This window comes from Parasteatoda tepidariorum, chromosome 1 (genome assembly GCF_043381705.1).
Source record: "Parasteatoda tepidariorum isolate YZ-2023 chromosome 1, CAS_Ptep_4.0, whole genome shotgun sequence".
Taxonomy (NCBI): domain Eukaryota; kingdom Metazoa; phylum Arthropoda; class Arachnida; order Araneae; family Theridiidae; genus Parasteatoda; species Parasteatoda tepidariorum.
The window spans coordinates 35615733-35640161 of NC_092204.1; the positions used below are offsets into that span (position 1 = coordinate 35615733).

The 24429-nt window shown below is 26.0% G+C and overlaps 1 protein-coding gene across 1 annotated transcript in view; it reads left to right on the forward strand.

Annotated features, from left to right (window-relative positions):
* Window positions 1-24429, forward strand: part of LOC107444703 (uncharacterized) — a 43915-nt gene that overhangs the window by 12585 nt on the left and 6901 nt on the right. Inside the window, exons 31-59 of the mRNA XM_071185222.1 lie at window positions 238-255; window positions 977-994; window positions 3538-3555; window positions 3711-3728; window positions 4448-4465; window positions 6890-6907; window positions 7612-7629; window positions 10069-10086; window positions 10384-10401; window positions 10557-10574; window positions 11273-11290; window positions 12642-12659; window positions 12812-12829; window positions 13129-13146; window positions 13301-13318; window positions 13614-13631; window positions 13787-13804; window positions 13958-13975; window positions 14270-14287; window positions 14443-14460; window positions 15167-15184; window positions 16768-16785; window positions 20751-20768; window positions 20921-20938; window positions 21090-21107; window positions 21258-21437; window positions 21926-21943; window positions 22227-22244; window positions 24230-24244. Of these exons, the coding sequence (XP_071041323.1) occupies window positions 238-255; window positions 977-994; window positions 3538-3555; window positions 3711-3728; window positions 4448-4465; window positions 6890-6907; window positions 7612-7629; window positions 10069-10086; window positions 10384-10401; window positions 10557-10574; window positions 11273-11290; window positions 12642-12659; window positions 12812-12829; window positions 13129-13146; window positions 13301-13318; window positions 13614-13631; window positions 13787-13804; window positions 13958-13975; window positions 14270-14287; window positions 14443-14460; window positions 15167-15184; window positions 16768-16785; window positions 20751-20768; window positions 20921-20938; window positions 21090-21107; window positions 21258-21280 (473 nt within the window). The 3' untranslated portion in view covers window positions 21281-21437; window positions 21926-21943; window positions 22227-22244; window positions 24230-24244. The remainder of the gene's footprint in view (window positions 1-237; window positions 256-976; window positions 995-3537; window positions 3556-3710; window positions 3729-4447; window positions 4466-6889; window positions 6908-7611; window positions 7630-10068; window positions 10087-10383; window positions 10402-10556; window positions 10575-11272; window positions 11291-12641; window positions 12660-12811; window positions 12830-13128; window positions 13147-13300; window positions 13319-13613; window positions 13632-13786; window positions 13805-13957; window positions 13976-14269; window positions 14288-14442; window positions 14461-15166; window positions 15185-16767; window positions 16786-20750; window positions 20769-20920; window positions 20939-21089; window positions 21108-21257; window positions 21438-21925; window positions 21944-22226; window positions 22245-24229; window positions 24245-24429) is intronic.

Consider the following 24429-nt stretch of genomic DNA (forward strand, 5'->3'; position numbering starts at 1 on the left):
GTTGTAAACGGTTTCAAAACCATAATGGTAAAAAAAAAAACATGTTCCAAAACATAAATTATATGGTTAATCGGATGGACAGACTGCTGCCGTTCATTTTACTGTAATTTTAGATTGAAAACTCTTACAGTGTAGATGTAAAATATACTTTTATTTTAAACGTAACCTTTATATTTGTATTAGAAGTAAGATTTACACACAATTCCTATTACTTATAAAATTTTCTTGGCGGTTTAGAAATGTCCACAACACCCGGTAAGTCTTATTTGACATCTGATACTTATTTTCATTAGTCTGAATTTTCATATCTTGTCTAACAAGTAAAAAATATTTTCTAACTGATTGAAGAAAACATAAATCATTTTCCTGCTTATGTAAGAATGTGTACAATTCATTTTTAATAGAAAGCCAATTTTCTTTTGATTAAAGCCATAGTGTAGTCGAATTAATTACGAAGTCAATAGTAATCGCAATCAAAATATACACATTTAATAGTTTATTAATCTAAGTAATGAGCAACATGAAGAAAACAAAATTATATCAATTATTATAACTAATCATTATTTTCTTGCTTAAAATTTTTGTTAAAAGATTAATATAATTTTTAAAAAAGGAAATTAAATAAGGATAGCCAGCGTTATATTTGTTTACAGAGAGTAGAAGAGTTGAATTATAAGAGAAAGTGTAAAACTTTTAATTATCGCACTATATCTCATTCACAATAACATGTTTTTTAAATAAGACATTAAGTTATAACAGTTTTCTTTAACTTTTTTAATGAAGTCGTAATTATTATTTTTAATTTTGAAATATCAGAAGAAACATTTGCAATATTAATCTCTCTTATTTTTTTAACCCCTTTCTAAACATTCAAAATGTTGTGGGAAGTATTAGTTATCCAATTTTTTCAAAGTTTCTTAAAAAACTATTTCTGGCAAAATATAATGTTCATACGTTTTTTTTCAATATTTTATAGAAATGTCAACTACACCCGGTAAGCATGAAAAAAATATTACATTTTCGCATCTTTTGTAAATATATTACCGTACCAGAAATACGACATTTAATAGAATCTAATATAAGGAAAACTTCAGAAGTGCAGAATTCTTGAGCTCTGAAAAAACCTATGTTCATTATTATTGCAAATATTATAATAAAATATCTTTTAGATTACGCTTCCAATAGAATTCGAACTTAGCTTGAATGAATTAGACTGGCTTAGTTTGAATTTATCATAATACTATAATTTAACTCTTTAAATTGATTTTTTTAAGTGTCAGCAAAATATTTCATTATTGAAAATCAAATCTCTAGTAATCATAAAATTAATAATAAAATCTTTAATTTTTAATTGAAAAATTCTAAAGAATAATTAAAATTTGAATAGTTTTATTTAAATGAAGTATTTATTGTCAATGCTTAAAATTTTTTACTTCACGAGAAAACGTAAATATTTATCATTTGAACTTATCATAGATTCAAATAATTTTTTGAAGGTATCACATCAGATTTTAAAACATTTTCAAGTGAAATCTAGGCTTAACGGATAAAAAAGTATCCGCTTATGAATTTTGCGTTTACGGGAAGGGTACCCCAAGTTTAACACCCTAAATTGTTTTTTGAATATTTTCAAAGATATAGATAAATTTATCTACAAGGAGAGATATCTAAACTTTAAAAAATATTTTTTGATCAGAAATAATGTATAAAAACTTTTGATATAAATATATAGTTCTAGATGTAGCTGCAGATCAAAGAAAATAATTAAATAACTGTGTTAAACACAGTCTTCAAATTGATAAGAAAGTAAAAGATATTTTCGGTGGGAAAGGAAAGTGATTGACTTAGCACGCGAATCGTCGGGCTACCAAAGGAGGGGAGATGTCCCCTCCGCTTAGGATTAAAATTTTAATGGCATGTCTTAGGATAATCCTCCCGGATTTTCCAGGATCATCGCGTTGTGTGGCAATAGTGCATAGGTAAATAAACTACGTTAAAATTGAAAGTAAATAGACTATTAACTATAATATATTTTTCTGTTTATTTAATTCTGTGACACAATAGATTTTATCATTGAAGATGCTACTAGAGACTACATTGGCAATTTCACGAAACACAATTATGTAGAAATTATAAGCAATAACACTTATCTGATAAAATCTTCTGTTAGTTTATTATGATTAAGGGTTTATGTCAATCACATTAACATGCATCATATAGAGATACGTTTTAAGAATAAGAAAATAATGAGAATTATATATGAGAATTATTAACTTACGTATCAAGACAAAATGCATTTTGTGTTTTATTTCTACTCGACACTTTTTTCAGAAAAAAAGATATAAAATGAAGTAATAGCATAACGGGATAAACTCATCATCTGAAAAGTAGTTAAATTAATTTCCACATTGATTTGTTGAAGTAGTATTTTGAAAAGTATTTTAATTTTGTCATATTTCGAAAAAAAAATATGCTACTCTTTGTTACAGTTCTTAACGTTTGAGGGAAAAACCTTCATATATTCCATCGTGCTTATAATGAGTGATATCTGAAGTTAGATTTAAGTGAAAAATTGATTTTCAAACGCCCATCCAGAATGCACTGATTTGAATATATGGACGACTTTTAAAATTCTTAGCTGACAGTTTAAATTTGTTGACTCTAGGCATAACTGGTTCTGAAATTGACACACAGTTGACATCAGACACACGCACACTTTTCTCTTTATTACTATACACTGCTTCGAATTTCGTGGCAAAAATGGTTAAATAGCGGTTTATTTCATTGATATTTCCCCATATACAATCAAAACAGTCAAATAACAATAATAAGATGATATTCAAAATGTTAAGAGTCGGAAAAAAAAGCTTATTGTTAGTTTTTTTTCCTAATACCCTTAACAACCAGAATTGTATCCGCACCAACTAGGACCCACCTAATGAGGTCATTTTGTTCTGAGCTGCTGTGTACATACAGGGGCAGAGACCTAATAGATGACAATCTAATATCTGCCAGTTTCATAATCGGCTGACTAGGGTTTCGAAACTCATCGTTGTTGCTACCATATTTCTTTCAAACCTTCTATACGTTAAGAGTTTTGAGTGTTCTGGACTCTTCAAACGTTGACCTTGGGTTAATAGAATACTGAATTATTTTTCAGGCATAAATGGGGCAGTAACCACAAAGTTCTAATTCCCATTTAAGTTTAATTTTAATGGTTTAAAAACTATGCTAGTTGTAAACAGTAACAAAACCGAAACAGTTTTCTTTTTACGGCTTTTAAACCATACCAGTTGTAATCGGTTTCAAAACCATAATGGCAAGAAAAACTTGTTCCTAAACATAAACTTTATGGTTAATCGGATGACAGACTGCTGCCGTTCATTTTATTGTAATTTGAGAATGAAAACTCTTACAGTTTAAACGTCATATATACTTTTAATTTAAACGTAACCTTCATATTTGTTTTAGATGTAAGATTTACTTAATGTGTCAAACGCAATTTCTATTAATTATAAATTTTTCATGACGGTTTAGAAATGTCTACAACTCCCGGTAAGTTTTACTTAACATCTAACACTGATTTTCATTAATCTAAATTTTCATATTTTGTCTAACAATTAAAATCTTTATGTTTGTTTTAGATGTAAGATTTATTTAATGTGTTAAGCGCAATTCCTATTAATTATAACATTTTCTTGACGGTTTAGAAATGTCTACAACACCCGGTAAGTTTTATTTAACATCTGATACTTATTTTCATTAGTCTGAGTTTTCATATCTTGTCTAACAATTAAAAAATATTTTCTAACTGATTGAAAAAACATAAATCATTTTCCTGTTTATGTAAGAATGTGTACAATTCATTTTTAATAGAAAGCCTAATTTTGTTTTGATTAAAGCCATAGTGAAGTTTAATTAATAACAAAGTCAATAGTAATCACAATATAAATATAAAAATATGAAAGTTTATTAATCTAAGTAATGAGCTACATGAAGAAGAAAAAAATATAAAATATTGAAACTAGTCGTTATTCTCTTGCTTAAAATTTGTGTGAAAGATTAATATAATTTTTGAATAAGGAAATTATATAAGGATAGCCAGCGTAATATTTGTTTACAGATTGTAGAAGAGTTGAATTTCGAGAGAATGTGAAAAACTTATAAATATAGCACTATATCTCATTCACAATAACATGTCTTTTTAAATAAGACAATAAGTTATAACAGTTTTTTTCAATTTTTCAAAGAAGCCGTAATTATTATTTTCAATTTTAAAATATCAGAAGAGACATTTGCAGTATTAATCATTTTTTAACTTTAAACCATATTATAAACATTTAAAATCATGTAGGAAGTATTTGTTATCTTTTTTTCTCTAAGTTTCTTTAAAAACTCTTTCTTTTAAATTATAATGTTCACCTATATTTTTTCTTCTATTTTATAGAAATGTCAACTACACCCGGTAAGCATGAAAAAAATATTATATTTTTGCATCTTTTGTAAATATATTACTGCACCAGAAATACGACTTTTAATAGCATCTGATATAAGGAAAACTTGAAAAGTGCAGATATCTTGAGTCCTGAAAAACTTGTTAATAATTATTGAAATATTATGATTAAATATCTCTCAGATTACGCTTCCAATTTAATTCCCTTTTAGTTTGAATGACTAAGACTGACTTAATTTGAATTTATCCTAATACTATAATTTTACTCTATAAATTGATTTTTTTAAGAGTCAGCAAAACATTTCGTTATGGAAAATCAAATCTCTAGAAATAATAAAATTAATAATAAAATCTTTCATTTTTAATTGAAAAATTCTAAGGAATAATTAAAATTTGAAAAGTTTTATTTAAATAAATCATTTATTGTTAATGCTTAAAAATTTTTACTTCGCGAGAAATCGTAAATATGTTTCATTTGAACTTTTCATAGATTCAAAAAATATTTTGAAGGCATATTATCAGATTTTAAAACATTTTTATGTGACACCTCGGTTAAACGGACATTCTTGGGACAAAAAAATGTCCTCTTATGAGAGTTGTCTGTTTACGAGAAGGGTACCCTAATAGCGAAGTTCATCACCATAAGTTGTTTTTTGAATATTTTCAAAGTTTTAGATAAAATTATCTACAAAGATTGTCATTTAAATTTTAAAAAATATTTTTTTATAAGAACTAATGAAAAAAAAGTTTGATATAAATATATAATTCGGATCATCGGGCTACCAAAGGAGGGGAGATATCCCCTCGCACAGGATTAAAATTTTAATCTCATGTCATCGAATAATCATCCCGGATTTTCCAGGATCATCACGTTATGTGCCAATAGTGCATAGGTAAATAAACTACGATATAGTTGTAAATAAATAGACTAAGACTTCTGATATATTTTTCTGTTCATTTAATTCTGTTACACGATATATTTTATCACAATCAATGGAGATGCTACTAGAAACTACATTGATAGGTTCATGAAAAACAATTATGTAGAATTTATAAGCAATAATACTTATCTCATAAAATCTTCTGCTAGTTTATTATGTTTTAAGGTTCATGTCAATCACATTAACACGTTTTAAGAATAATAAAATAATGAGAATTATATATATTTTAATTAAATTGCTTATTTACTTAAGTGTAAAGACAAAATGCATTTTGTGTTTTATTACTACTCGACAATTTTTTAAGAAAAAAACCTATAGATATAAAGTAAAATAAAACAATAAAGATATAATCTCGTCATCTAAGAAGTAGTTAAGTTCATTTCCACAGTGATTTGTTGCAGTAGTATGACGAAAAGTATTTTAATTTCGTCATATTTTGAAAACGAAATATGCTACTCTTTCTTACAGTTCTCAACGTTTGATGAAAAAACCCTCATATATTATTTCGTGCTTATAATGAGTGATATCTGATGTTAGATCTAAGTGATAAATTGATTATCAAACGCTCCTCTAGAATGCACTGATTCAAATTTATGGACGACTTTTAAATTTCTTAGCTGACAGTTTAAATTTGTTGACTCTAGGCATAACTGGTTCTGAAATTGACTCACAGTTAACACCAGGCACACACAAACTTTTCTTTTTATTACTATACACTGATTCAAATTTCGCGGCAAAAATGGTTAAATAACTATTTATTTCATTGTTATTTCCAAATATACAACCAAAACAGTCAAATAACCATAAGATGATGATATTCAAAATGTTAAGAGTCGGGAAAAAAAACGTATTGATAGTTTTTTCTTTAATCCGTTCAACAACCAGAATTGTATCCGCGCCAACTAGGAAACAACTTATAAACTCATTTTGATCTGCGCAGCTATGTACATACAAGGGCTGAAAGCTAATGGGTGACAATCTCAGCTGTTAGTTTCATAATCAGCTGATCAGGGGTTCGAATCTCAGCGCTGATGCTGCCACATTTCTTTCATACCTTCAATACATTAGGAGTTTTGAGTGCTCTAGACGCTTCAAACGTTGACCTAGGGCGAATAGAATACAAAATTATTATTCAGGAAGATTATATACGAAATTATTATTCCTCATTTAAGTTTAATTTTAATGGTTTAAAAACTATGCTAGTTGTAAACGGTAACAAAACCGAAACAGTTTTCTTTTCACTGTTTTTTAACCAGACCAGATGTAAACGGTTTCAAAACCATAACAGTAAAAAAAAACATGTTCCTAAACATAAATTGTATGGTTAATCGGATGGACAGACTGCTGCTGTTCATTTTACTGTAATTTGAGATTAAAAACTCTTACAGTGTAGATGTAAAATATAATTTTATTTTAAACGTAACCTTTATATTTGTATTAGATGTAAGATTTACACACAATTCCTATTAATTATAACATTTTCTTGGCGGTTTAGAAATGTCCACAACACCCGGTAAGTTTTATTGAACATCTAACACTTATTTTCATTAATCTTAATTTTCATAATTTGTCTAACAATTAAAAAATATTTCCTAACTGATTGAAAAACATAAATCATTTTCCTGTTTTTGTAAGAATGTCTACAATTCATTTTCGATAGAAAACCAATTTTTTTAATTAAAGCTATAGTGAAGTCGATTTAATTACAAAGTCAATATTAATCGCAATGAAAATATACACATTTAAAAGTTTATTAATATACGTAATGAGCAACATGAAGAAAAAAATATTATATCGATTATTATAGCTAGTCGTTATTTTCTTGCTAAAAATTTGTGTTAAAATATTAATATAATTTTTAAATAAGGAAATTAAATGAGGATAGCCAGCGTTATATTTGTTTACAGAGAGTAGAAGAGTTGAATTTCAAGAGAAAGTGTAAAACTTTTAAATATCGCACTATATCTCATTCACAATATCATGTTTTTAAATAAGACATTAACTTTTAACAGTTTTTTTCTTAATTTTTTAAAGAAGCCGTAATTATTATTTTTAATTTTGAAATATCAGAAGAAACATTTGCAATATTAATCTTTCTTATTTTGAACCACTTTCTAAACATTCAAAATCATGTGGGAAGTATTAGTTATCCAATTTCTTAAAAAACTATTTCTGGCAAAATATAATGTTCATACCTTTTTTTTCTCTATTTTATAGAAATGTCAACTACACCCGGTAAGCATGAAAAAAATATTACATTTTCGCATCTTTTGTAAATAGATTACTGTACCAGAAATACGACTTTTAATGGCATCTTATATAATGAAAACTTGAAAAGTGCAGATATCTTGAGTCCTGAAAAACCTGTTCATAACTATTGCAAATATTATAACTAAATTTTTTTTTAGATTACGCTTCCAATAGAATTCGAACTTAGCTTGAATGACTTAGACTGCCTTAGTTTGAATTTATCATAATACTATAATTTTATTCTTTAAATTGATTTTTTTAAGAGTCAGCAAAATATTTCATTATTGAAAATCAAATCTCTAGTAATAATAAAATTAATAATAAAATCTTTAATTTTTAATTGAAAAATTCTAAAGAATAATTAAAATTTGAATAGTTTTATTTAAATAAAGCATTTATTGCCAATGCTTAAAAGTTTTTGTTTCACGAGAAAGCGTAAATATTTATCATTTGAACTTTTCATAGAATCAAAAAATTTTTTTGAAGATATCATATCATATTTTAAAACATTTTTATGTGAAACCTCGGTTAAACGGACATTCTTGGGACAAAACAATGTCCTCTTATGAGAGTTGTCCGTTCACAGGAAGGATACTCTGATAACGAAGTTTATCACCATAAGTTGTTTTTTTTAATATTTTCAAAGATATAGATCAAATTACTTACAAGGATAGTTATTTAAACATTAAAAAAATATTTTATTTATAAGAAATAATGTATAAAAAAGTTTGATATAAATATATAATTCGGATCATCGAGCTACCAAAGAAGGGCTACCCTCGCGCAGGATTAAAATTTTAATGGCATGTCTTCGGATAATCCTCCCGGATTTTTAGGATTTAGTGCATAGGTAAAAAAAACTACGTAAAGTTGTAAGTAAATAAGCTATGACCTCTACTATATTTTTCTGTTCATTTAATTCTGTCACACGGTAGATTTTATCACAATCAATGAAGATGCTACTAGAAACTACATTGATAGTTTCACGAAAAACAATTATGTAGAAATCATAAGTAATAACTCTTATCTGATAAAATCTTCGGTTAGTTTATTATGTTTAAAGGTTCATGTCAATCACATTAACGTGCATTATATAGAGATACGTTTTAAGTATAAGAAAATAATGAGAATTATGTATTTTTTAATTAAATTGCTTGTCAACTTACGTGTCAAGAAAAAATGCATTTTTTTTATTACTACTCGACCCTTTTTTAAGAAAAAACCTCCGGATAAAAAATAAAATAAAAGCATAAAGATATAAACTCGTCATCTAAGAAGTAGTTGAATCCAATTCCACAGTGATTTGTTGAAGTAGTATGACGAAAAGTATTTTAATTTTGTCACATTTTGAAAAAGAAATATGCTACTCTTTGTTACTGTTCTTAATGTTTGAGGGAAAGACCTTCATATATTCAATTGTGCTTATAATGAGTGATATCTGTTATTAGATTTAAGTGAAAAATTAATTTTCAAACGCCCCTGTAGAATGCACTGATTCATATTTATGGACTACTTTTAAAAGTCTTAGCTGACAGTTTAAATTTGTTGACTCTAGGCATAACTGGTTCTGAAATTGACACACAGTTAACATCTGCCAAACGCAAACGTTTCTTTTTATTACTATAAACTGTTTCAAATTTCGCGGCAAAAATGGTTAAATAACTATTTATTTCATTGTTATTTCCCCATATACAACCAAAACAGTCAAATAACCATAAGAAGATGATATTAAAAATGTTAAGAGTCGGAAAAAAAAAATTATTGATATATTTTTCCTAATACTGTTTAAGAATCAGAATTGTTTCGCACCCGCTGGGACCCACCTTATGAACCCATTTTGATCTGCGCAGCTGTGTACTTACAGGGGCAGAAAGCTAATCGGCGACAATTTCACCTGTCGATTTCATAATCAGCTGAACAGGGGTCCGAATCTCAGCGTTGATGCCACCATATTTCTCTCATACCTTCTATACAATAAGAGTTTTAAGTGTTCCGGACTCTTCAAACTTTGACCTTGGGCTAATGGAATACGAAATTATTATCCAGGCATAAATGGGGTAGTAACCACAAAGTTCTAATTCTCATTTAATTTTAATTTTAATGGTTTAAAAATTATGCTAGTTGTAAACGGTAACAAAACCGAAACAGTTTTCTTTTCACGGTTTCTTAACCATACCAGTTGTAAATGGTTTCAAAACCATAACGGTTAAAAAAACAGGTTCCTGAGCATAAACTTTATGGTTAATCGGATGGACAGACTGCTGCTGTTCATTTTACTGTAATTTGAGAATAAAAACTCTTACAGAGTAGATGTAATATATACTTTTATTTTAAACGTATCATCGATATTTGTTTTTGATATAAGATTTATTTAATGTGTTGAACGCAATTTCTATTAATCATAAATTTTTCATGACGGTTTAGAAATGTCTACAACTCCCGGTAAGTTTTATTTGGCATCTAACACTTATTTTCATCAATATGAATTTTCATATTTGGTCTAACAATAAAAAAGAATATTTCCTAACTGATTGAAATATCATAAATCATTTTCCTGTTATTTAAGAATGCTTACAATTCCGTTCATTTTTCTGTAATTTTAGTATGAAAACTCTTACAGTGTAGACGTAATATATACTTTTATTTTAAACGTAACCATTATATTTGTTTTAGATGTAAGATTTACTTAATGTGCTAAACACAATTTCTGTTAATTCTAACATTTTCTTGACTGTTTAGAAATGTCTACCACACCCGGTAAGTTTTATTTAACATCTAAAACTTATTTTCATTAGTCTGAATTTTCATATTTTGTCTCACAATTAAAACCTCTATATTTGTTTTAGATGTAAGATTTGTTTAATGTGTTAAACGCAATTTTTATTAATTATAAATTTTTCATGGTTGTTTAGAAATGTCTACAACTCCCGGTAAGTCTTATTTAACATCTAACACTTATTTTCATTAATCTAAATTTTCATATTTTGTCGAACAATGAAAAGAAAAAGTATTTCCAAAATGATTGAAATAACATAAATCATTTTCCAGTTTTAGTAAGAATGTGCACAATTCATTTTTAATAGAAAACCTAATTTTTTTAATTATATCCATATTGAAGTCGAATTTCCCTATTAATCGCAATAAAAATATACAAATTTAAAAGTTTATTAATCTAAGTAATAAGCAACTTGAGAAAGAAAAATTTTGTAAAATAGTCTTTATTTTCTTTCTTAAAATTTGTGTTAAAAGATTAATGTAATTTTTCAATAAGGAAATTAAATAAAGTTCGCAAAGCATTATGTTTGTTTGCAGAGAGTAGAAGAAAACTATTAAGAGAGTTAAGAAAATGTGTAAATCTTTTAAATATCGCATTATATGACATGTTTTTTAAATAAGGCATTAAGTTTTAACAGTTTTTTTAAATTTCTTTTAAAGAAGCCGTAAATATTATTTTTTGTTTTAAAAATATCAGAATAAACATTTGCAATATTAATCTTTCTTATTTTAAACCCTTCTCTGAACGTTATAAATCATAAGGGAAGTATTAACTATCCTATTCTTTCTAAGTTTCGTTAAAAACTATTTCTGGTAAATTATAATGTTGACATCTTTTTTTTCTATTTTATAGAAATGTCAACTACACCCGGTAAGCATGAGAAAAAATATTCCGCTTTCACATCTCTTATAAACATATTACTGTGCAAGAATACGACTTTTAATGGGGTCTAATGTAAGGAAAATTGAAAAGTGCGGAAATCTTGAGTCCTGAAATCCCCATGTTTATAATTATTGTAAATATTATAATTAAATATCTTTTAGATTACGCTGCCAATTTAATTACGAACTTAGTTTGAACGACTTAGACAGACTTAGTTTTAATTTCACATAATACTATATTTTTACTCTTTAAATTGACTTTTTTAAGAGTCAGAAATACATTTCATTATTGAAAATCAAATCTCTAGTAGTAATAAAATTAATAATAAAATCATTAATTTTTAATTGAAAAATTGTAAGGAATAATTAAAATTTGAAAAGTTTTATTTAAAAAAATCATTTATTGCTAATGCTTAAAATTTTTTGCTTTGCGAGAAAGAGTAAATATTTATCATTTGAACTTTTCATAGATTCAAAATTTTTTGAAGGTATTATATCATATTTTAAAACATTTTTATGTGACACCTCGGCTAAACGGACATTCTTGGGACAAAAAAATGTCCTCTTATGAGAGTTGTCCGTTTACAGGAAGGATACTCTAATAACGAAGTTAATCACCATAAGTTGTTTTTCTGAATATTTTCAAAGATATAGATAAAATTATTTACAAGGATAGTTATTTAAACTTTAAAAAATATTTTATTTATAAGAAATAATGTATATAAAAGTTTGATATAATTATATAATTCGGATCATCGAGCTACCAAAGGAGAGGCAGAGACCTAATACATGACAATCTAATCTGCCAGTTTCATAATCGGCTGACTAGGGGTTCGAAAATCAGCGTACCATATTTCTTTCATACCTTCAATACATTATCAGTTTTGAATGTTCTGCACTCTTCAAACGTTGACCATGGGCTAATAGAATACGAAATTACTATTCAGGCATAAATGGGGTAGTAACCACAGAGTTCTAATTTCCATTTAAGTTTCGTTTTAATGGTTCAAGAACTATGCTAGTTGTAAACGGTAACAAAACCGCACAGTTTTCTTTTTGCGGTTTTTTAACCATACCTGTTGTAAACTGCGCAAGTATAATGTTAAAAAAAAACATGTTCCTAACCATAATTTTTATGGTTAATCAGATGGACAGACTGTGCCGTGATTTGACCGTGATTCATTTTACCGTGATTTGAGAATAAAAACTCTTTCCAGTGTAGATGTAATATATATTTTTTATTATTTTAAACGTTATCTTTATATTTGTTTCAAATGTAAGAATTATTTAAAATGTTAAACACAATTTTTACTAATTATAAATTTTTAATGACGGTTTAGAAATGTCTACAACTCCCGGTAAGTTTTATTTCATTTACACTTATTTTCATTGGTCTGAATTTTCTTATTTTGTCTAACAATTAAAAAGTTTATGTTTGTTTTAGATGTAAGATTTATTTAATGTGTCAAACGCAATTTCTATTAATTATAAATTTTTCATGACGGTTTAGAAATGTCTACAACTCCCGGTAAATTTTATTTAACATCTAACATTTATTTTCATTAATCTAAATTTTCATATTTTGTCTAACAATAAAAAAATATATTTCCTAACTGATTGAAATATCACAAATCAATTTCCTGTTTTTTGTAAGAATGCCTACAATTCCGTTCATTTTACTGTAATTTGAGTATGAAAACTCTTACAGTGTAGAAGTAATATATACTTTTAATTTAAACGTAACCTTCATATTTGTTTTAGATGTAAGACTTACTTAATGTGCTAAACACAATTCCTATTAATCATAACATTTCCTTGACTTTTTAGAAATGTCTACAACACCCGGTAAGTTTTATTTAACATCTGACACTTATTTTCATTAGCATAAATTTTCACATTTTGTCTAACAATTAAAATCTTTATGTTTGTTTTAGATGTAAGGTTTATTTAATGTGCTAAACGCAATTTATAATAATTATAAATTTTTCATGATGTTTAGAAATGTCTACAACTCCCGGTAAGCTTTATTTAACATCTAACCCTTATTTTCATTAATCTGAATTTTCATATTTTGTCGAACAAAAAAATATATTTCCTAACTGATTGAAATAACATAAATAATTTTCCTGTTTTTGTAAGAATGTCTACCATTCCGTTTATTTTACAATAATTTGAGTATGAAAACTCTTACAATGTAGACGTAATATATACTTATAACTTAAACGTAACCTTCATATTTGTTTTAGATGTAAGATTTACTTAATGTGCTAAACACAATTCCTATTAATTATAACATTTCCTTGACTTTTTAGAAATGTCTACAACACCCGGTAAGTTTTATTTAACATCTGACACTTATTTTCATTAGCCTAAATTTTCATATTTTGTCTAACAATTAAAATCTTTATGTTTGTTTTAGATGTAAGATTTATTTAATGTGTTAAACGCAATTTCTATTAATTATAAATTTCTCTTGATGGTTTAGAAATGTCTACAACTCCCGGTAAGTTTTTTTTAACATCTAACACTTATTTTCATTAGTGTGAATTTTCATATTTTGTCTCACAATTAAAACCTTTATATTTGTTTTAGGTGTAAGGTTTATTTAATGTGTTAAACGCAATTTATAATAATTATAAATTTTTCATGATTTTAGAAATGTCTACAACTCCCGGTAAGCTTTATTTAACATCTAACCCTTATTTTCATTAATCTGAATTTTCATATTTTGTCGAACAAAAAAAATATTTCCTAACTGATTGAAATAACATAAATCCTTTTCCTGTTTTTGTAAGAATGTCTACCATTCCGTTCATTTTACTATAATTTGAGTATGAAAACTCTTACAGTGTAGACGTAATATATACTTTTATTTTAAACGTAACCTTTATATTTGTTTTAGATGTAAGATTTACTTAATGTGCTAAACACAATTCCTATTACTTATAACATTTTCTTGACGGTTTAGAAATGTCTACAACACCCGGTAAGATTTATTTAACATTTAACACTTATTTTCTTTAGTCTGAATTTTCATATTTTGTCTAACAACTAAAACCTTTATAATGGGTTTAGATGTAAGATTTATTTAATGTGTTAAACGCAATTTCTATTAATTATAAATTTTTCATGACGGTTTAGAAATGTCTACAACTCCCGGTAAGTTTTATTTAACATCTAACACTTATTTTCATTAATCTAAGTTTTCATATTTTGTCTAAAAATAAAAAAATATATTTTCTAACTGATTGAAATAACATAAATCGATTTCCTGTTTTTGTAAGAATGCCTACAATTATTTTTTAATAGAAAACCTAATTTCTTTAATTATATTAAAATTGAAGTCCAATTTCACTCTTACTCGCAGTAAAAATATACAAATTTAAAAGTTTATTAATCTAAGTAATAAGCAACATGAAGAAGAAAAATTATGTAAAATATAATAGCTAGTCGTTATTTTCTTGCTTAAAGTTTGAGTTAAAAGATTAATATAATTTTTAAATAAGGAAATTAAATAAAGATCGCAAAGCTTTATGTTTGTTTACAGAGAGTAGAAGAGTTGAATGTTAAGAAAATGTGTAAATATTTTAAATATCGCACTATATCTCATTCATAATAACATGTTTTTTAAATGAGGCATTAAGTTATAACAGTTTTTTTTAATTTTTTTTAAGAAGCCGTAAATATTATTTTTTATTTTTAAATATCGGAAGAAACATTTGCAACATTAATCTTTTTTCATTTTAAACCATTTTCTGAACATTCAAAATCATGTGGGAAGTATTAATTATCCTGTTTTTGCTAAGTTTCTTTAAAAATTACTTCTGGTAAATAATAATGTTCACATTTTTTTTCTATTTTATAGAAATGTCAACTACACCCGGTAAGCATGGGAAAAACTATTACGTTATCCCAAATTTTGTAAATATATTACTGTACAAGAAATACGACTTTTAAAGGGATCTAATATAAGGAAAGCTTTAAAAGTGCAGAAATTTTGAGTCCTGAAAAACCCATGTTTATAATTATTGTAAATATTATATTTAAATATCTTCTAGATTGCACTTCCAATTTAATTTGAACTTAGTTTGAACGACTTATACTGACTTTGTTTGAATTTCTTATAATACTATATTTTTACTCTTTTAGTTGATTTTTTTAAGCTTCAAAACAATATGCTTTAATAATGTAAAGTAGTTTCACTTCATGAAATCGGGAAATATATTTTTTGCTATTTTTTGTCACTTTTTGTTCGGAAATAATTAGTTAAATTTAAAATTAAGACTGTTTTTTTTTTATTTAAATTTAAAATAAAACGCTTATACAGTCAGTAAAATATACTGACTGTACAATAGTTTTGAGGAAACAAAAGTGTAATATATTCAATTTATTTTTATAAGCATTATCAGAACACTGTTTTTAATCAAAAATAGGATTCTGACAGTATTTAAGATTGAAACAAATACTATAAAAACGATGCTATGACAAAAAAAAACACTGAAATTAATTTTTATATAATTTTATAAAAACAAATTAATTAATTAAGTATAACGTTTAATAATAACAGTCAAACTTTACTAACAAATAAAATTAATTAATTAATTAATTTATCATAAAAGTTGTTGTTAATCTGCTTTAAAGTTGCCATTTTTTGATGTAATGTAGAAACAAAAAGGATTATTGAAATTTTTAGCAATGGCTCGCAAGTCTTCTACCTTTAATCTGTCTTGTGTGCAATGATTGTGTACAGATTAAACAAGTTATTTCACAATGCCGTTTTCCTGGCTAATGAACTCCAAAATAGCAGATACTTGACAGATCTTCTGCTTGACTGTGTAAAAATGTAAAAAAAAAACTAAATTACGATCTATGTTATAAAATATTTTATAATTATAGTAGAAGACAAAAATATATTAATGCTAATATAAAAAGAAATTAAATAAGATCTATGATGTGATACATTTGTCAAATCTTTTTGTTTTTGCTGCACCATGTGTATTTAAAGAAAATGCTTAATAATTCATTCTATAGCGATAATATGGACATTTTAAATTTAAACAAACATTTTATGGTCATTGCTACAGTTTTATTATGTTAAAAAGAACATCTACTCATAGGGAAGACATAAAACGATTCAAATAGAAAAAAAAACAACTTTTATTAATAATACCAATTATTTCAAAACGTTTTCTTAGAAACAGCGTTGACACAACATAATACAAATAATTTATTTCGCTTTAAAAAGAGTAATTAAGCTTTAATGCTTATTCAATAAATGTTGACAATATTTGTTTAAAATTTGATTAAAAGTGTAAGTGGTCTATTGTTTGTGTATCAAAGAAAATAAACTAAAAGTCCCTAAACTACAGTATTAGGAATTTTCGTTCATTAAATATAAGTTTCATATTTGCCATACTAAAAACTTAAATACAATATTAAATTATCTTTTTTTTCTTAATATTTCAGAAATGTCAACGACTCCTGGTAAGCACACTAAAAATGAATGTTCAAAACATTCAAACTTTTCTTTTCTTACTACGAAATCTATAACTACATTCAGAGAGAGTATTTTGTCAAATTGAGAAAATTCTTATCCTCACTTGGTCAAGGATATTAATTACGCATAAGTCAATTATAACTATGGAAATCGAATTGTTCTGGCTTATTCTGTATAATATTAGGAAACGTCAACAAAATTCACTGTATAATGCCCTGGCGTAAGAATTTCTTTTTAAAAAAATCTATAAAGTCAAAAATTCCTAAAATTTATCAAAATCAAAAATTCAATTATTAAGCATATCATAAATAAAAGAAGCAAGCGCGAAGGACTTCGCAGCCAATGCCAAGATATGAACCTGTGACACGTGACTTTCTTGAATTCTAACCATTCTAACAGCCCATCATATTGTGCAAATCACTTTAAAATCAAACAAAAAAAATATGCCGAGATTTCTCAGAACGAGATTAATGAGGATTCAATTTCACAATGAAGGAATATTCAAAAGTTCAAGTATCGCTGAACTTTGAAAAAGTTTACAATCAAATATAAGATTTTTTTTTTATCTTTATAGCTATTTAAATCTTTTATTATTGATGAATCTAAGAATAGCTTATTGTGTAAATTATTGTAGTATTTCAAATGTATTTGAATCTTTATTTAATTTTTAGAACAACCTTTTCACAAAATGACAATCACGTAATTTTATAAAGAAAATTTCTCCTTTCAATAAAAAATAATACACTAACTCATTTATTTTTTATGTGATGTCTACAGCTCTTGATGAGGATTCATTTTTAATCAATATCATAAACTTTTTAAGGAGTATTTTGGACGATTTGTAATAAGAACAATTACAGAAAATGTAGAAAAAATTAAATCATTATTAAGAAAATAAAGCAAAAATTGTAATGTACATACGTAATCATACGTAACCATATAATATTATGAAACAAACCTGGATTAAAAACTTTTTGAAAAAAATATTTTTTTGAAATTCTATAGAATTATAAAAACGTATAAATCTACTAAAACCAAAAATTGTGTGAGGTTACGTATGCATCAATTTTAAATAAAACAAACAAACAATATATTTGAAAATAAAGGCCTGTAATATCCTCTAGCATTTTTTCCCTTCACTTTTCATTAATCTCTACCAACCTTTGTTTAAAAAACACACTCAACATAAATAAACATGATTTCAACATTTTAATCGAGCTTTATTTAAACTGTAGAAGCAAATTATTATAATGAATATTTAAAAACGCTAAACTCTTAAAAGTTGCTAAAACTCTTAACACTCTGAATACATTTCTTATTAAAATATATAAATGATACATAAGTCAGGTATCATTTCTTCCTTCAAATAAATAAGATACATAAAATCAAATCCACTAATTTTCTTTCGAAAGTATTAACTTGCTTACATAATTATTTACGTTTGACCTTTGTACATATGCGTCAATTGCCAACCTATTTTTATTATATTAGTGTAAGCAAGCTATTAAAATGCAAGCCTTTTTTTTAGAAATGTCTACAACTCCAGATAACACTATTTTACGTATACTTGCTATCACAAATGTATTGGTTTATTTCAGTTTTGAACGTATTGTTATACATTTTGAAACTAAATACAAATAAATCAATTTCTTTCAAAATAGGTTCATGTATATTTTAAATATCTTAGTATTTATAAAGTATAAGTAAAGCATCTTAAATATATTTTCTGAAATGCACCCGAACTATTTTTTCTTAATTACAGCAAGATCTGTATAGAAATATAAATAAACCCTCATCTCAAATAGGGTTGTTTTTTCTGACTAATCCTATCTGTAATGAAATAATTAGGCTTCATATTTAAAATTTCAAAGTTGCCTCTCACTCTACTAAAAGTTCTCGAATACCATTGCATACCTTTTAAAAATATTGTATGTGACTTTTTTCACTTTTTTAATCTGAAATATATTTCTTGAGTTATTTGACCACTTCCAAACTATTTTCACATGCTGTATGATATACTAATATATGATAGCTCACGATCCATAATTTTCTAATTACCGTCAGATTATAAAAAAACTACAAGCTCTCTTACCTGATGTGTTTTGCGAAAATGTGACATGTGGTAGATATAAAATTATTAAATGTATTAATGGTAATAGTTACAATTAGCCCTACATATTGTTATACATTATTAGACATACGAAATATACAGTGTGCAAAGTAAAAAAAAAACTAAAACCCCTAAATATTTTTATCTAAAATTCGGATTTTACATTTATCACTCAATCTTAAGTATCTGAGAGCAAAACTTTGAATGTATTAAGTTTAATAAAGTTGTGCATATGAATCACAGACAAAAACTCAGACACAAATCAGAAAAAGGAGCTTGTATCACAAAAGGAACTTATCCTGAATAAACATACCTTTTTTTGATGGATTCGGGATCTTCGCCCTCAAAACGTGAGGGGCTTACAGCTGAGATTTACATGACATACTTCCAAAAACTTTTTGAACAGAAATATTAATTTAGTTCGTAAAAAATAAAAATTTAAAAATACAATTTCTTTGAGATGGGAAAATATGAAAAAAGTTAAATGAACATCACGAGTTAAAAATTTCAAACCTTTTTCGTGCCTAAACTTTTGGGAGAATGATTTCCAGGTTGCGACTACCTTTCATATTTTACGAGTCAAACTGAACCAGGGGAAAAATAGGTATGATGAACAAAAGACACGACGTTAGCTAAAAATATATATTGCGTTAATATTTATTTAAATTTAAGATTAGACACTCCAAATGTTTAGATTGCGACCTGCTAAGTTGGAATCCTATTTTTTTTTTATCAAAAGTTATTGAGCAAGGGCAATTTTTTTATTTTGCGCGATGTGTAATCCTTCTGCTTTGTAGAAGGTTTTGCTTGGTAAAAGTTATTTTCTTTCCTAAATTAAGGCGGATTGCATAAAATATAGCTTCTGAATGAAAAAAACATAATTGTGTTGATTCTGAATTTCATACTAAAATCATTTTTTTATATGAAATTAGTATATATTTTTTCCCCTTTTACTTTTATAAACTTTCTATACTTCTTTCTCCGTTAAAAATAAAGTGAAGTTATAACTAAAATGAATTTATTCGCATTGATAATCATGAATGCGACTTTAGTTTCTTATAAGAAAAATTGATTTTTTATAAATTCTTTAAAATTTTAAATTTTTAGTCTTAAATTTCAAAAAAATCCACAATTCTTAATTAGTAATATTTTTAATGAGCTTCTTTCCTCTGATTCTTTCTTTATTTTAAACATCTATTTTTCGATATTCTTTTTAATTTTTATTAAATGTTTCAACTCTAAAGGAACAAGAAAATAATTTCAAATCATAAGATCCTTATATACAGAAATACCTCTCTTACTCTTTTTATATAATAAATTCAATTGTTTTGTGTATTTTGTTTACAAATGAAGAACCTTAAAATAATGGTTTAAAAAAATAAATGATTTGTTTATAATTAAGACTTAAATTTCATATAAATAGTTTTTTTTATAAATTATTTGGGATTTTGAATTTCCAATCTAAAATTTCAGAAAAGTCCACAACTCCAATTAAGTACTGATTTAAACGTTGATAATTTTTCCAGATTATTTCTTTACTTTGAACTACTATTTTTTATATATTCCTTTAAAATTTAATCTCTTATTGTTTCAACTTCAAGGAAAACTAAAAAATAGTTTAAAACCATGAAATTGTCATGAGCAAAAAATCCTCTTTCATTATCTTTTAGAAATTAACTAAAAGCATTAAAATATGTTTTATATGAAGAAAACCTTATATTAATTAAAAAGTGATTAATCTGATGCTTAACTTGCTTTCAAATAAAATCGAAATTTTAAAAATTATTTTTAATTTTCAATTTTCATTCCCAATTTCCATTCATTCCACAACTAATGTTTCAGAAAAGTCAACAACTCCTGGTTAGTATTAATTTCAATGATATTCCTTTTTTCTGCTTTTTCATTTTCTTTAACCTTCTTTTATCTATATTTTTTTTTCAAATTCTGCTTTTTAATGTTTCAATTGATTTTTTTATGATTTACGATATTATACCTTCGATCTAAAATTTCAGAAAAGTCAACAACTCCTGGTTAGTATCAACCTCAATGATGATTCTTTACCCAATTTCTTTAATTCCTTTAACCAACTTTTATTTAAATTCTTTGGAAAATTCATTTTTCAATGTTTTATAAATTTTTACGAACTATGTAATATCTTAAATTTTCTATCTAAACTTTCAGAAAAGTCCACAACTCCAGGTCAGTATCAATTTTAATGATGATGAATCATCCAGAATCCTTACTACCTATAACCATATTTTACCGATATTCGATTTAAGCTTTGTTTTTCAATGTTTCAAATGATTCTTGAGAAATTACATAAATTAAATTTTAAATTTTAAATTTCAGAAAAGTCCACAACTCCTGGTTAGTATCAATTTTAATGCTCTATAATCACTCAGCTTTCTGACTTCCTTTAACCATCTTTTATTGATTATTCCTTTAAAAAAAATTTTCAATGTTTCATTTGATTTTTGTGAACTATCTTACATTTTTAATTTCAAATTTCAGAAAAATCTACAACTCCTGGTTAGTATTAATTTCAATGATGATTCTATTCTTAACTTCATGACTCCCTTTAACTATTGATATTCTTTTGAAATTTTGTTTTTAAATGTTATAATTACTTTTTTATGAATTATTTATCATCTTAAATTTGCAATTTAAAATTTCAGAAAAGTCTACAACTCCTGGTTAGTATCAATTTTAGCGATTATTTATCTACCACCTTCCTTACCTCCTTTAACCATCTTTTATTTATATTCTTTTGAAATTCTATTTTTTAACATTTTAATTATTTTTAACGATATAAATATGATCCTAAATTTTTAATCTAAAATTTCAGAAAAGTCTACAACTCCTTTTTAGTATCAATTTTAACGATTATTTATCTACCACCTTCCTTACTTCCTTTAGCCATCTTTTAGTTATGTATTTTCTGGAAATTTAATTTTTCTATGTTGTAATCATTTTTAACGAATTAAATATTATACTAAATTTTTAATCTAAAATTTCAGAAAAGTCTACAACTCCTGGTTAGTATAAATTTTAACGATTATTTATCTACCACCTTCCTTACTTCCTTTAACCATCTTTTATTGACATGCCCTTTAAATTTGACTTTTCAATGTTCAATTTAATGTTTTAAATGTTCAATTTAAAATTTCAGAAAAGTCCACAACGCCTGGTTAGTATCAATTTTAATGATTTTCAATTACTCAGCTTCCTTACTTCCTTATTGATTATTCTTTTTAAATTTTGTTCGATGTTTCATTTGATTTTTGTTAACTATCTTATATTTTCCATTTAAAATTTCAGAAAAGTCTACAACTCCTGGTTAGTATCAATTTAAATGATGATTATATTCTTAACTTCTTGATTCCCTTTAGCTATTGATACTCTTTTGAAATTTTGTTTTTCAATGTTGTAATTAATTTTTATGAATTATTTACCATCTTAAATTTTCAATTTAAAATGTCAAAAAAGTCTACCACCCCTGGTTAGTATTCAATTTAATGATGATTCATTCCCCAGCTTCTTAACTTCTTATTACCATCTTTTATTTATTTTCTTTTGAAATTTAATTTTTCAATGTTGTAATTATTATTAAGAAATTAAATATGATCCTAAATTTTAAATCTAAAATTTCAGAAAAATCTACAACTCCTGGTTAGTATCAATTTTAAAAATTTTTAAATTTCCCAGCTTCCTTACTTCCTTTAACCATCTTTTATTGACATTCCTTTTAAATTTTACGATTATTTATCTACCAGCTTCCTTACTTCCTTTAACCATCTCTTATTGATTATTCTTTTTAAATTTTGTCTTTCAATGTTTCATTTGTTTTTTGTAACTATCTTAAATTTTCAATTCAAAATTTCAGAAAAGTCTACAACTCCTGGTTAGTATTAATTTCAATGATGATTCTATTCTTAACTTCCTGACTCCCTTTAACTATTGATTTTTTTTAAATTTTGTTTTTCAATGTTTCAATTGTTTTTTATGAATTATTAACGATCTTAAATTTTAAAATTAAAATTTCAGAAAAGTCTACAACTCCTGGTTAGTATTAATTTGAATGATAATCCATTACCCAGCTTCTTTACTTCTTTTATTTATATTCTTTTGAAATTTTATTTACCAATGTTTTATTTTATTTTCCAATGTTTTATTTTATCTACCAATGTTTTATTTTATTTTCCAATGTTTTATTTCATCTACCAATGTTTTATTTTTTTATTAACTTAATTTTTTTCTTGAATAAGTGTTATTTAATACAACTTCAGTATCTTAAAAATGATTTTGATTTTTTTTTAATTATTCACGTTTTTAAATTTTTTATCTTAAAACTCCGAAAATTACACTACCCCGGTTTGATATTAGTTTAAATGAGGGTTCTTTCCTAAGCTTCATTTTATTCCTTGATCTTTTTTCTCAAGATTACCTTTTGAAATTTTGTTTTTAAATGTTCGCCAAAAAAAAATAATAAAACAGTTTCAAACCATAAAATTCAAATATACAGGTCCCGCTGTGGACTTATGGTTAAGGCACGGTTCCCAGCAGATCACCGAAGTCAAGCATCACTGGCTACGGTCAGTGTGCGGGTGGGTCACCACTTGGATTAGTCTGCGTAGGGACCGAGGGTGTGCAGTATTTGTTCTCGTTAAACTGCTCTACCATAAAGTGCCCGATTTCGTGTGCAGATCGGCGGGCCACCGAAGCTGAGGTGCCATCCCCTCTGCAGAGGACAAAAATTGTGATGGCATGTCTTCGGATTATCCTCAGCGGTGTTTCCCTGACCGTCGCTAATAGCCCATCGTGCAGCTCTAGTGCGACGTAAATTAACTACAATTTCAGCAACAAATATACAGAGATTCCAGTTTCACTCTCTTTCGATAATTAATCGAATTGCTTTAAGTACTTGATTTATTTCGAAAGATCCATAATATCTTGATTTTTTTTTTAAAAAAAACTGATTAGTTTGTTCATATACACGATTTTAGTTTCATTTAAATATTTTTCAAACTGATTAAGGATTTTCAAGAGTTGATTAAGTTTCCATCGAAAATTTAGGAAAGTTCACAAGTCAAATATTATTAAGTTCAATGATGAATCTTTCCTCAGCTCTTCTTTAACCTTCGTTTTACTGATAATCTTTTGAGAGGTCGTTTTTAAATGTTTCAACACCAATAAAATTAGAAAATAGCTTTAAGCAATCAAATACTACTACAGATAGATTCCTTTTTAATTAATAAATTTTATGTTAAGAGTATTTTGTTTAACTGCGAGCATATTCAATATAATCTCTTCTTAATTTTCAGAAAAGACTACTACTGGTTAGTATATTTTTTGTACAGGAGTGTCTTTCTAAATATCAATGTAATAATCAGTTTCGAAACAAAGTTACAAAAAATTTAATTTGAAGTAAAATTTCCTTTTCTAGTTATTATTTGACACAAAAGAGCTTTTTCATTAAATATCAATAATAATGATAGTAATTAAAATAATAATTTTATATATA